The sequence below is a fragment of the Pseudonaja textilis genome, chromosome 1, assembly GCF_049901715.1.
Source record: "Pseudonaja textilis isolate UNSWEBS1 chromosome 1, rPseTex1.2, whole genome shotgun sequence".
Lineage (NCBI taxonomy): Eukaryota > Metazoa > Chordata > Lepidosauria > Squamata > Elapidae > Pseudonaja > Pseudonaja textilis.
The window spans coordinates 208,342,813-208,357,450 of record NC_141990.1 but is presented as its reverse complement, the minus strand read 5'-3'; the positions used below and the strand labels follow the sequence as shown (position 1 = coordinate 208,357,450).

The 14,638-nt window shown below is 37.0% G+C and overlaps 1 protein-coding gene across 4 annotated transcripts in view; it reads right to left on the bottom strand.

The window, feature by feature from the left end:
* NCKAP5 (NCK associated protein 5) overlaps positions 1 to 14,638 on the bottom strand; it is a 666,974-nt gene that overhangs the window by 64,198 nt on the left and 588,138 nt on the right. For all 4 annotated transcript variants that reach the window (XM_087920337.1, XM_087920334.1, XM_087920335.1 and 1 more), the window contains 3 exons: positions 8,066 to 8,383; positions 4,863 to 5,002; positions 2,008 to 2,140 (listed from right to left, as the gene is read on the bottom strand). In XM_087920337.1, coding sequence (XP_087776463.1) covers positions 2,008 to 2,140; positions 4,863 to 5,002; positions 8,066 to 8,383 — 591 coding nt within the window. The remainder of the gene's footprint in view (positions 1 to 2,007; positions 2,141 to 4,862; positions 5,003 to 8,065; positions 8,384 to 14,638) is intronic.

The window sequence follows — 14,638 nt, the reverse complement described above, 5'->3', positions numbered from 1 at the left end:
CCTCACCCCTTTCCTAAGAGGTCTGTAGAGGGCATGCATAAGCGCACCAACATGCCTACCATCCCTGTCCTATTGTTTATTTTATTTTTCTTATATGTATCCATGTATTCATAGCTATGTTTTTACTTATACCTATTATCTTGTAAGCAATTGACAAACCAAATAAAAGAAAAAATAAAATAAATAAAATTAGCATCCATCTTGAAACAAACAAGATATTATGAAGAAAGAGGAACTGATATTAGTGTTTTGTTGGAAAAAGCACATATTGTATGTCCTTTATTATGTCCTATACAATGTAGCGCCGTTACACAATTAGATCAAAAGTAAACCATTTGATTTAAGAGGCACAGAATATAGTCACACATTCAGCTCTACCACGGGTAATCAGCAGTATACTAAACATAAGGAAGTCTGCTTATATATTGCTGCAAATGGGCTATTATTTCTTTAATGAAAATGTTCTTGATAAGAATAGTGATTGGAGAAACGTTTAAGGAATCTTAATTAAGCTACTGCAAAAAGCATTTTATTTAACTGTAAAGTAAAATCATTATTCCTTCAATTTTCTTTTTTCTTAAAACAGTTTTCTTTAGGTCAGATCCACTTGCTACATTCTGGCTTACATACATATTTGTGGTGGTCAAAAAGATTCTGAACATAATAGCAATTGCACAGATTTAAAAAGAACCAACCACCTGCCCGGGGAAAGAATGAGGTGCTGATTTTGGAATCGTTAAAAGCAGTAAACAGTGTTGTGTTATGAAAAGTGTGTAAAAAAATGTCCTATGATCTCTGCTATCCGAGGGCATATATGCATACCTACCCTTTGTTTTGCAATCAGTGGAAACCCGCCTCTTTCAGATTAATAGTTACACAGGATGCCATTTGTAATAATGTTATGATTTTTCAGTTTTATCATTTAATTTTTTTAATGTATTCTGCTTTTAATACTTAAATTCTATCAGCTGCCTAGAGCTGGTTATTTGGATGCTCTGATAAAATTTATAAATAAATAAATCTTATCTCCTACAGCTCTTAGACATGTGACTATAGCAGTTATATGGATATTATTTCTTGCCAGCAGACATGTTCCAATGTACTTTGCTTGGATCCTTATTTGCACATTTTGTGCTTGATTGATTAACTAGAGTTAGTCAATATGAACACCAGCTCCCCAGTGAAAGTGTGTTGGTATTTTTATTTGTAGATCCGAGGTAAGCAATCTGGTAATTTCATAATAGTTCAAACCAGCAGAAGCAACTGATGAAGGGATTTAATAGGCCCTCCAATTTTTTGGTAGTCACATTTAGAATTCCAGAATGGTGTCCTTTCAAACCAATTTTTTAGTTGCTGTGACTGTGAGCTTTCTCCCTATTAACCTTCTTGACACCAAGGATGCTCTCTACTATTTTGTTTTATTATTATTTTTTTCTGAACACCTAGCCCTAAGATCCAGCCACTCTTCATTTTATTCTCAGAACCACTCTGGAATTTAAATAGAGATCACTATATTATGGGAAATAAAAATTATGCTTAAGAGTGGATCTACAGAGTAGCTGCTCATTTTTACACACATTCACACAACGTGTGTTAATAGCTTTGTTTGATGCTAAGGCAGATGTCACCTGCTACGCTGGTGCCTGTGATGAAAGTTCAGTATGTGTATTTTCAAAGAAAAATTGAATATGGCTTTAACTATAGAATGGGAACTGAGTTCATGGCTCATTGGCTTCTTTTAAACCATTTAAGAATGGGACTTTTGTGTATATGTTGCATAATATACTATTGAAGCAATAACCCAAGATTATTGTTTTACTTATGCCATAGGGGATTTATAACTAAGAATGTTACGGTTTGACATCTAGTCACAATCACGCTGCAAAAGGTAAAAATAATGATGCAATAAAGAATAACGGCAAATGAGATTTTAGAAGTGATGGCTAAAATTCATCCGTCACAACAGAAGTGGGATTAATACATTTCTGTGCACAAATGGTACAGTACCTTGTTTGTTGTTCTTCATTAAATCTACCAACATTTCCCCTCCAGTTCCAAAACCATTTGTTTCATGCTCTAGCTCCATTTCGGTATCACTGCTACTGCTAGCAGAGTAAGTGCACACTCTCAGTGCCCTGTCCTGTACAAAACAACATATAATTCCTTGACTCAGAAGAGAAAACATTTCACCAAAAGCAGTGGATCTGGAGTGCAGGCAAATAAGGTGAATCCTTTTTACCTCTTTCATCCCAAACAATTTATTTAGCTGCTGCCATTTGCTATCGATTATGTCATTAAATGTCACAATCCCTGAGCTTTCTCCCAGCACAACCTAATTATTAAAACCAGTTTGCGCACAATCCAGCTACAGAATCCACTTTGCTTTAATGTTATAACAAAACATTTGAGAAAAAAGGATCCACGAAGAGTTAGTAGCAACCTAGGAATTCAGAGTGGGTCATTTGCCTGTTTTTTCTCTGGGGTATGATGATCCCTGAACTGACAGAATTGGAAGCAAACATTACCCACAGGGTGAAGGACACTTTGGAAATATTTTGGATGTTCCCTATATTATAATTTTATGGGTTGGCATTTGTATTTTTATTGTTTTATAGATATTTATTTCTTAGGATTATAATTTTTAATGCTGTAAGCCACACAGAGTCATTTCGTTATGAGGTAGGTGACAAATAAATAAAATAAATACATGAATAAAATATTAAAGAACCATAACATTGGAGGGACCTTAGATGTCATCTAATACAGTGGTCCCCAACTTTTCTGGCTTGGTGGTCTGGTGAGGGGCGAGAGGGGATAGTTATCTGTGAGTAGTAGGCATACGCACAAGTCGCAAACAGCTCCATTTGCACATGCATGCGCTCACTCATTGCTTGCGTGTCCCGGTTCTCAATGGGCTGGGGCACACTAGTGGTCTGTGGGTTGGGACCCCTGATCTAGTACAGGCCCTATCCAGCACGGGACTCCAATTCTGCAGTATCTTCCTATGAAACAAAATGTACTGTATTGTAGTAGGGAACCCCGAATCAATACCATTCTCCAGAGGTACAATCTTCTGTAAACATTATTATTTTTATTTTATTTGTGCTTATATTTAAGCATAGTGCTATACTGAGTTTTTCTCATAACTATCACCTGCTGAGGTTGATGGAGTTGAGAGAAGAGTACCTGGCTCAGAGTCATCTAGGCGGGCTTCTGTGGCTGAAAGGGGTTGAAGTTGTTGTGGTTAAGGTACTGGCTTAGAAACCAGGAGCTGATGAATTCTAATCCTGCTTTAGGGATGAAAGCTGGCTAGATGACTCTGGCCAATCACTCTCAGTTTACCCACCTCACAGGGTTGTTGTTAAGGGGAAAATAAAAGGAGGAAGGAGTATTAAATATATTCATCGCCTTGAGTTACTTGTAAAAATAATACATGCGAGATAAAAATATAATAAAACTTAGGTCTTCCCACTCAAATCCAATACCTTAATCACCATACCACCTTGACTTCACCTCACTATTCTAAAGGAAAAGATTCAGGCTATTATCTTAAGGGACTATAGATTTATTCTAATTCTTTATTTGGCACAATGCAAATAACTGTATGATTGTAATTTTTCAATATAGCTTTTTTTAAAAAAATATGATGCAAGATAGATATGTAGTATCTTCTTGATTAATTTCTTCTCTTTTTTTCCAAAGGAAATTCTGAGTTTGATCACAGAAATGCAATGGGCTTTCCTTTTTACTCTTTCACACAGTCCAGGTTTCCAAGAGAAATCAGCCCAAGTATTTTTCTCTCAGAGAAGAAAATATAACTGCTTTATATATCCTTTGCACTTCAAAAAACCAAAGCAGCTTTGGATGAAGGCAACTTTGATTCAGAAAAAAAAATTACAGCAAAAAAATTAAACATTCCTGTCTTCAATGCCTCTTTTATCAAATTCAAGGCTGCTAACACTTGCAGTAAAGAAAATAACAACAGCACGAAATATTCTATGTATTTTTCACATTAAACTCTGGCCTTCAAATTCTCTTGCAATTGACCTCAGTTTCCTGGAACATAGTAAGAGGCAGAATATGATCACTTTTTAAGAAGAGATAGTAAGAAACTACAGTAATCAGTACATTAAAAAAAGGAAAACAAAATGAAGCTCTGTTATATAGTGTTTGGGGATAACAAAGGCCTGATGGCTAGATTACTTGACATCATGTCACAAATTACTCCCCTGTAAATTAACTCTGCAACCAATAATAACAATTATTTGTAAATATTGTAAATGAAAGGGGAAAGCACATATAGTGTATTAATGCTAATGAATAAGCATGATATATTATTGAACAGAACTTTTGTTCAATGTAAGTTTATTTTTGGTAAACCTACTGCTACACAAAATATTCAGCAATAATGTTATCCTACCATTCTTCTCTCTGTTAAACAGCTCACAACTTGTATGGAAATGATGAGAGACTCTTGGATTTGGTCTAAAAACAGAGGTAAGGTATTTCCTTGCCATGAGCCTTATTGGGTGTTGGGTTTGTCATATGAATCATAACAATCTGGCTTATACCAAGTTTGACCTTAAGCCCGTCTTTTCTACTGCTCTATACTAAATGGCAATAGTTGTTCAGGATTTTAGGCAATATTTTTTCCACTATAACATGGAGAAGCCAGGGCTGAACATGGGACATTCGGAATACAATCCATCAATTATAATACTGTGTTATAAGCAAATTCCTAATATAACTGACATCACGGAGTTTGTGAGGATGAAGTAGGGGATCAGATAATATTTAGGGGATGGACAGAATATCAATTTGAGAAATAAATCAAATCCTTTCAAAATCTTTTACATTTATACCTTGGCTTTGATAACATTCTTGCTGCTCCAGTCTGGAAACATCTTTACGTTGCTACTTTTTTCTTTCTCTGAATCATCTAATGATCCTGAAGCCAAACAATTCGATTCTTGACTGTTGTTTTCCATAGGACCTGTTACTCCTGGACAACAACAACAACAAAAATCGAACATGGTGTCTTGGATTCTCTTTGCATGAGAGGATCAGATTCATTTATGAATTGACTGATTACACTATGGTCATGTGAAAAAAGAGAGGACAGCGGCTTGCAGAATGTTACAAATGCAGAATATCTGCATATTCTTCTTTATCCAGAAAACATGTAGTCATCTCTGCCAGAAGACATTTACCAATAAATTGGATGTTAAAGTAAATGCAATGAATTGACAACATTTTTTAATAAACTAAATCTCTTCCCTTTCAATAAATTTGAGTAAAGAAGACTGGGTGGGAATATGACTGGGTTCTTCATTGTAAGCTGCTACTAAGGGCTTGATAGCTCCATTTCCACACAATGGAGGAAGAAGAAGTAGACAAAACTAACCTGATATACAAGCCAAATCACTTAATATTATGGATATACAAAAGCCAAATCACTTAATATTATTCTTACATTATCAAGAGCATACTTCCCAGCCATCCCTATTGTTAGGGATGTGCAAGAAGAGTACATATAATCTCCAATTATAAATAAAATACAGAAATTGGCATTGAAAACACAAAGATCTTTGTGTCCTGACCATTTTTAATGGAAAGCTTGAGGAAGGGAACCATCAGATATAGATTTTCTAACTCAGAAGAAAAGAATGAAGCAATGCAAAAAAAAAAAATTCTCTCACCACAAGTGTTCTTAGCCAAACAATTTACTCTTTTTCAACTGAACTACTTGTAGAACAAGAGCAGACGTAAATCACAGTGCTTTGTAAGATTCACTGTATGCATGCATATGGGAGGGGAAAAGAGAGATTGGTGAGAAGATAGCATTTGAAAGTGAGAATGACCTCCCAATCTGCAGCATACCAGACTTTAGAAAAAAAAAAGAAACCTTCCAAGACGATTTAATTAAGAAACAGACCATAGAAGACTGGTGCAGTGAATATTAGCATTAAGATCAGGACAATCTTACTGCTACTGACTTCTTATGAAGCAATTCAGTGCTTGCAGTTTCTATTCAATTTGTTATAATGACAGTGTTTAATCATGGAGTCTTTTCTATAGCACGCTGCTGAACTGAGGTCACACATGTGGCTATTCAAGCATGTAGCATATAATCTATAACTAAGATTTCTATTCTAAATCTCCTTTAGTTGTGCTATTAATTAACAACACACTTTTAAAAAAAATAGTTTAACTTAAAATACCTTTTCTTTAACTACAATCTGAAATGAGCGGGGGAGTTTCCAGTGAACCATACAGCATGTATTTGCATTCTGTTATAAGCAGTACAAACCTGTATTAGGAATATTACTAAACCAATTAAATTCCAGCATGTTTAATTAGAAGGTGTCTCATAAACTTTGAAGAATCTTTAAAGCAGCTTATTTACTCATCTGTTCAATTTAAATATTGACACATTAGCAAAACATTATTTGGGAATCTTGCAGTAGATTTCTAATTCTCATTTGAATGTGGCAGTCGGATAAAAGGTCAGCTTTGCCAAATAATTGTACAGTCTAAACACGTTAATGTATTCTTCTGTTTTAAACATTTCTTTTTCTTTTATGAAGTACATGGGATCATGATTCAAATACTTAAAAAAAAATAACATTTAGCACACGAGGTTCACGTATCAGTGATGAACTGGAAAAGGGCAGCCTTTTATACTTCTCAGTAAAATGTCTATGGAGATTCTCAATCATCCAGTCAACCATTTTATTCAGGATCCCAAAGGTGCTTTTCAAAAGTCAACTACATTTCACTTCTCATCCAAGAAGCTTCTTCAGTTCAACTTGAATTGAAGAAGCTTCTTGGATGAGAAGCAAAACGTTTTCAAGGGGGGAAAACCCAAGAAAGTCCAATTGCCTTTTGAAAAGCACCTTTGGGATTCTGAATGAAACGGTTACGCTATTTCTAAATATAGATGTATGAATGCTTCATGTAACAAGAATAATCAGTGGGGTACTTTCAAGAGCTTGCATTGGCATTTAGAACAAATCCACCAGGATTAAGACCCATATGGACACATAGGACATACCCACACATTACATGCACATCCACCCATAAACGTTTTAAAAGGAAAAGCTTTCCCAATTTGGAAAATCTGCAATTTGCTTTTGACTAAAGCCTAAACTTGCCCTGGCTTAGCTCTGACATTGTCCACAAGGCATTTAAAGGCATGGTGTGGAAGAGTAAGCTGCTGGGACAAAATTGCAGGCACTCTGCTCCCTTCTTTTTCTCCTCGTTGGGATTTTTCCCCCAGCATCAGCCTAGCAGAATTGCCACTAAAGCTGCAATCTTGACACAAATGTGGTAGGAGGGGTGTGCTTTGGAGCTCTGCAGCTGCCAACCGAGTACAGCAGCCAAATGAATGAAGGTGGTTTTCCCTCAGCAGGAGTGGAGTGGCTCCGAAAGAGAGGAAAAGAAGTATAAAGGCTCAGCTAGATAAAGCACAACGTAAAAACAAGATGCAAGGACTCTACATAATGGCCATTAACAGAAAAAAAGAAGAACTATCAGAGAGGGGGGAGGGCACTTAAGACAGAACAGACTTAAGACATTAATGTTGATGCATGTTAGCCATAATATGGAATACAGTGTATCACATATTGAATGGTAATAATATAGATTATAATATGAACATGTCAAATATAGTAATCGTCATATAATTATCATATCCTGTATATGAGCTTGTTTTTACAAAATAGAACCTCCCACCCATGGGAGATAGAAACAAACCACCTGTTTAGGGCCCAGTATGTTTGTGTCTCTCCTGAATCTGGGTCAGGCTAACTGGGGTACAAGTTCAAAATAGAACTTGTAACACATGCTAGGTCTTCTTTATAAGACAATAAAGCATCAGAGCATCTCCATTTCACTGGGATCCCCGGCTTGTAAAACATCTAGGGTAATGCGAGGAGTCTTTTCAGCGGCACTTTCCACACGCTTTTACAGAATGTTATCTGCTAGGAGGCCTCTGCTAATGAAAACTGACAGGCGGACACAAGGCATCTCATTTGCAAAAAAAACCCAGACGCTGTCATTTTACCTGAAGAAGCTGCTTTTGGAAGATGACTCTTCAAAGCCTGCACACCTCTATCAGCCATCATGGGATCTGATGCCGAATGAGAAATTACACTCTCGACAGATCCTGGGCTTTTATTAGTTGTTGAAGGCACTTCACGTTCTAGGGTTTGGGCTTTCTCAGATGGAGCCTGAGGAAAAGGTTGCTTGGGTGACGTGAAATCTTCATTTTCTAAATCCAGTCCTTGTTTAGAAACGTGTCGGCCCGTCGAACGGTTTCCTGAGTCCGGAAGAGGAAAGGTTCCTATTCCACTGTCCAAGGTTCTCATTTGGCAGCAGGATTCTAAAAGGTAAAAAGACAGGCTACTTTCAATGGAAAAGACAAAGCACCACAACAGAGAGTACCCTGAAGGAAGGGCTTCTGTGTAAAGGAAAAGGTTATGGCTCATAAGCTTTGTACATACATCCCTAGCTGGGAGTATTTTAAAATGAGATAAGGCCTTTAAAAAAACTGAGAAAAATCATTGCAAGTCAAAGCGAACAGTATTGATCTATTTATTTTTTTATTTATTAAAAAATTATAAATTTTTAAAGCTGCCTGAATCTATAACACCCTTAGGAGGATTTAAACAATCAAAACAATAATAAAAAATAAAGCAGAAAATTAAAAAAGGGGTTCGGGAAGGAGAACCATCTAGGTTAAAAAAAATATTCTACAAGAAATCCATCATGCACTTTAACCAATCGATCAGGAACTTTTAAATGAAAGCAGGGGAGAAGCCATGGGAGATCTCTGGAGAAATGCTGTTCCAGAGGACTGGCAGAGCATAGGCATTGCTTCCTGGATCCCATCAGATCACTTTGTCTGAGCAATGGGATCTGCAGGAGTCCAAATCTGTCTGATCCAATAGTAGATCTGCTGGAGATAGACAGTCCCTCAGATAGCCAGGCCCTAGTCCATGGACCAGACCTTGAATTGCAATCATCCATATAAAAGTGACTAAAGCATGAGACTGTCTGGATAGCCTCTCAATTCAGGAATGGACAAAACTGACACACAAGGTAAACATGTGTGAAGGCCTTCCTAGAAAGAGCTGCCACCTGCTTTTTAAACAGGAGCTGTGCATCCTGGAAAAAAAAACCAGATTGTGCACCAGTCCAGAATAAGGAAGTGCTACCTCATCCACCACTAAAAATGAAGATTCTCCGGGGCCAAATGATCCAAATCACAACTGTTCAATCTTGACAGAATTGAGTGTGAGTCTGTTTCTCCTCACCAGCTCCCTCATAGCTTGCAAGCATTGGGAGAAAACTTCTAACAGCATCTCTTAGAGATAGCATACTGATTGATTGGATAAGCAAGCCAAAATGATCTAAGTATGACAAAAGATTGCAAGCAATGTTCTTCAATGTCAGATCACAAAAACTACATCTAAAAGTATATATATCATGCTCTTAAAGATTTGGGTCAGGGTCATGGTGGCCAAGAACACAGCTGGCCCAAACTCTGAGTCACCCTGGGTCATCCCACAATTTCTATTGAACTATAAAACCTTTTCTTTTTGACAATCTTAGGATCCAACCTATTCAAATAGTGTGGTAGTACAATAAAACTAAGTATAAAGCAAAACAAAATGTCTGTTCTGTAGCTACCAGCTCTGTCCATTACCTAATAATACCACTGATCCAATTTCAAGTAGAGGCATTCTTGGGAAAAAATTGAAGTACAGAGCATATGCAAACCAGATATTCCACTTTACTGCCATCTATATTAAAAATGGAAGTAAGGCATGGAGTACAAGTTAATCAGAACTGTTGCAAGTTGCATAGCTAGCTTTGGCCTATATCAGTAATACAGATCTAGTACATTTCAATATACTCTGAAATTTTATTTTACTTTTTTATTTTATTAATCAAATTTATTTGCCTTGCAGTCTTGCCATGGGTCTATTCTGGGCAACTTACAACAGTAAATGGGAAAAAATGATAAAAATGTAAACATAACATTAGTAAAGCAATGAAACAATAAAAATAAACAATGAAAATACAATATGAATTAAAAGATGGTTGGTGTGGAATATTATAGTATATGGTCCTAAAAGAATCACAAAACAAGTAAAATGAAACTTTTGTTAGAGGTATTATCTTTTATTTTTCCTAAGGGACTTTCATAATAGCACTTGCTATTACAGTTATAACTTCACATACTGCCTAGAATGATTTTAATCTAAATAAGACAGGGTTAGGCTCTTATTTGTAGAGAGGAATCTCAAAATGCTATCATGTAAAGTTATTTTTAACCAGCCCAGTAGCTATCTGGAAATACATCAATCTGGGGTGTTTGAGATTTGAGCAAGGACTGTACTTTTCTTCTAAAATAAAAGTCAAAGCATCCCAATTATTTTAGGCTCACTAAGTTACTCACAGAATTGTAAAATTGGCTTAGGAGACTACATGAAGTGAAAGATCGCACAGAATAAACTGTACACCAAATGTAGACCTATACAAGTATTCTATTTCAGGCCATTCAATACATGTCATTCTAGAGACTGATATAAGGAAATAAAAAGGTTATCCATGCGTTCTGAACACTGTATGCACAAAGAAATAGATGGAATTTGTTTGAGTAAGAACAAATAATGGTAAGATTAGGAAAGTATTGGCCTATCACTCATGTGTAGCAATTAACCACCACTATTTCAGCACCATGGACAGCCCCTATCTAAACTTCAAAGTGTGTATAACAGTTTATACAACCTGAATAGTTTCCTGTATTTTAAACTAGGTTCAACAGTGTAAAATGATGGGTGAATATCCAAGTGCACAAGCACCAAACTACAGTCTCTCTGAAAACACAAATAAGGAATATTTTTCAGAAATGAGTTTAAATTTTAGTTCCAAAAGGCAGTGAACATTACTACTAGTATTGTTGTTAGTAACACTATCCTTGACTAATTACCTTTACAACCTTCCAAGTTGTATTTCTACGTAAGGAGAGAGAAGCTAAAGGGTTGGGTTTTTTTTTTTTGCTTCTTGCAGAAATGGACCACTGCCAGATTTAATGAATCAATCTAATTGTACTGTTCTTCCTTGTCCCCTCCTCTCTCCATATATTTGTAATGGACAAAGGCCATCTACAATGTTTACCATCGTTGTACTATTCCAACTACTCACTTTTACAAGATTTATGAAAGGTGGGAACTTTGGATCTATGATTCAAAAAGATAGTTTGCTCTGGAGAGGAAAGGGCAACGTTCACCAAACAAATAAACAAATGTTTCTGCAATCATTTTAATCCTTTTTAATAGTTTGTTCTCTAGACAAGAAAGATCCACGAATTTGATAAAAAGATTTTTTTTAATATTTCTTTTCTCAGTTTCGAATAATGAATCAGTTCTTTGATATTACATTTTTCATTTTACTGATTCCATTAGCTCCAAAGTACCCCTCTTCAATATTCTTCAGTACAACTATAGGCAGTTATCTCTTATTATGTTTCACCGTTTATGTGAAATGAAAAGAAAATGAGTCCCATTAATGCCAATATCATTTACAAACAAGTTACCATGATTACGGAAAGTATTTCAAATTAGAAATTCCACAGCACTAGCAAAGTGGTAACAAGGCTCATTTGAAAGGGGCTCGAAGAGTGAAATGCTATTCCCCAAATCCTGGATATCTGGAAGTTACTACAGCTAATTTTCAAATAAACATGAATTGGATCCAGCTGCAAATCAATGTCTGAGGCCTTCAACCTATATTGCAATAGTTTGTTTGGGTATCACCATTTAATTCCTCTTTGTGTTCAGAAAGCAAGTAAGAGCATTCCTTCCTTCCTTCCTTCCTTCCTTCCTTCTTTCCTTCCTTCCTCCCTCCCTCCTTCTTGCCCTTTGAAACTAGTCTCTTGATTTTACTCACAATAGTCCTATTTACTTGATTAAAAGAGTTAAATAACTGCCCGTTTTATATATCGTAACCCTGGACAGTTCAAAATATTAAAAAAGTGTAAAAGCAAACATGAATACTAACAGAAAGTAGATCTCGTGGCACCTCCAAAAAACATTCCCCGTTTATCTACTGATCACCAGTCTCAATGTCTGTGGGAAGACCCAATGCTTCACGGCCTTCTGGGAGCTTCTTCAATGATATACTTGACTGGGAAAGGGGGCTGAGGGTCACTCCGGCTTGCAAACGGGAAAATGAGATTAATTATCTCAGCCGATGACCCTGTGAGTGTTAAAAAATCCAAATAGCCTTGATTTGGACTAAAGTAGCCCTCCTCAACCATCATATGGTCTAAACTGCTTTCTGGGGGGGCTAACTAGCCCTATCACTTTGAATGCTGCTTCTCTAGGATTATTATTGTAGATCATCTTCCGAATTTCCACGTGATTCCTTAGTTTATATTACTTGATTCTGACCTGAAGAGTTAGAACAACAAGCTATTCTGAATAAATTCCCATTATGCCATTGTTTCAGTGACCAGCATTCATTATCTCTCAAATTCCTCTCTATATTTTATGACAAAATAAAACATGGGAGCAAAATACTTTTTCTTCCCCTTCTGCTCTAGCTCCTTGGAGGCAATTGTCAGTGAGACAGAAGAAGGTATCTCAATCTCAGTCCAGTAATTTTAGAGTCACTAATCAAGCTGGAAAATTAAAGAAATGTATCTGCTGAAAATCCCTGCAAATGTAACAAGTTCACCCTTGCAGCAATGAGCACTAAGTTTTCCTTTCTTCTTGAAAAATATGAACAAAACAAGAGGAAAATATCCTCTGGTGCTGAATCATATTTTATTCTTAAAAGTGTAAAATGGAAGCTATTGTGCTTCCTGCTATTTGCAGGTTTCTGGAGAAATGAGAGAAAAATCTTGTGATTATATTATAGGTGTTCTATGTGACATTCAATGCAAACCTCCTTCCATCTAGACACAGTAATTTGCAAAATATTACAAAAGAGATTACACTAAAAGGGTTCATCGGTATCGCTACACACTTTCAGCTGACAACCGCAGAAGCATTAGCTTAAAACTGAGAAAGAGAGAGAGAAAAATAAGCTAAAAGTCTGATCACATCTTCTCACAACAAGCTATATAAAGCTGATGAGAAATCCACTTCTATTGTCAGCCTGAGAGGAAATGTAGAAAGTCCAGAGTTTGGGTATGTTTAAATTGTACTGTGGATGTATCTGAATTGGGGGAAGGACCTCAGCAGCTTATCTGAGGTCCCAGTAGCTATCCCAGGGTCTTACTTGCCATCTCTCCTCCTGCCATTATCAATGTCCCAACATACTATAGGCTTCCCGTGGGGGGGGGGGGGGGATTGATCCTTTGTAAAACTACTGAATAGCATGTGGTACTTCTATGGCTGCAGGGAGCAATAACTAGCCTAAACTACATACAAAAACTACAAATAAAGTGATTCGCTCACCTGGAGAGGATGTCTTGGGATTCCACACCATATAAGGCATATACAAAAAGAAGAGAAAGTCAAAGAACATGAGGAAGACCCAGAAGAAGATGCAGAGACAACATCAAAGACACACTACATCAATATCAATTGACAATGGTTGAGGTTGCCAGAACAGCCAGAACTTTGTATCTCCTTCGACACCCAAAATGGTTGAAGGGGGAGGTGGGAAAGGAGGAGGAGGAGGAGGAAGAAGAGGGGGAGGAGGAGAGGAAGAAGAGAAGAAGAGGGAGGAGGAGAGGAAGAAGAGGGGGAGGAGGAGGAGGAGGAAGGAGAAGGAGGAGAAGAAGAAGAAGAAGAGGAGGAGGAGGAGGAGAAGAAGAAACAAGAAGAAAGAAGGAGAAAGAAGAAGAAGAAGAAACAACAAGAAGATGAAAGAAGAAGAAGAAGAAGGAGGAGAAGGAGAAGAATCATCTGTAGATTCTTCATATTTTTTTCCCCATTTCTTTTATTTGTTTTCCCTTGGGGACAACAGAAAAATTTCTTAACTGCCAGATCATTAAGGCAATACCTTCGATTACTAGTCTGACTGACTGGGAATTCCTGTACATTGCAGAAGATTTCAAGGTACATGTCTACAAAAGAGCCTTCTAGATACGTCAAAGTATAAATTCCAAAACACTGCCATGTTGTCTTGGAATGCTGTTGGTCATCAGATCCACAAAGCAACTGATTGTGGATGGTTGTTCTAGAAAATGTGTTTGGCTTCATGTGGAATGTGAGCCAAAAAGGTTGAGTTCACTTGCTGTCTGCAATGAATGGAACATGGCCAACTTTCTCCAGCAGTAGGAAGTAAGGAAAAGTGCGAGAAAATTGAGGGTAGGAAGGCTAAAGGGTTATAATCCTGTGGCACATTGGTAGTCAAAGTGAAGGGTAGAAGAGGAGGAGGAAAACAAAGACACCCAAAAGATTGGGAGTGGATAAGATGGTGGATTATTTAGTATTAGGAGCTGCAGAAGGAAGGAAGAGAGGGAAGGAGGGAGGGACGGAGGAAGGGAGGGAAAGAAGGATGGAAGGGAGGGAGGGAGGAAGGAAAGAAAAATTGTTGTGTCACTGATTTACTTGTTTTGTTCTCAGCTCTTCCTTTACTTCTACCCATTGCCCCTTTTCAACCTATACATAAACTA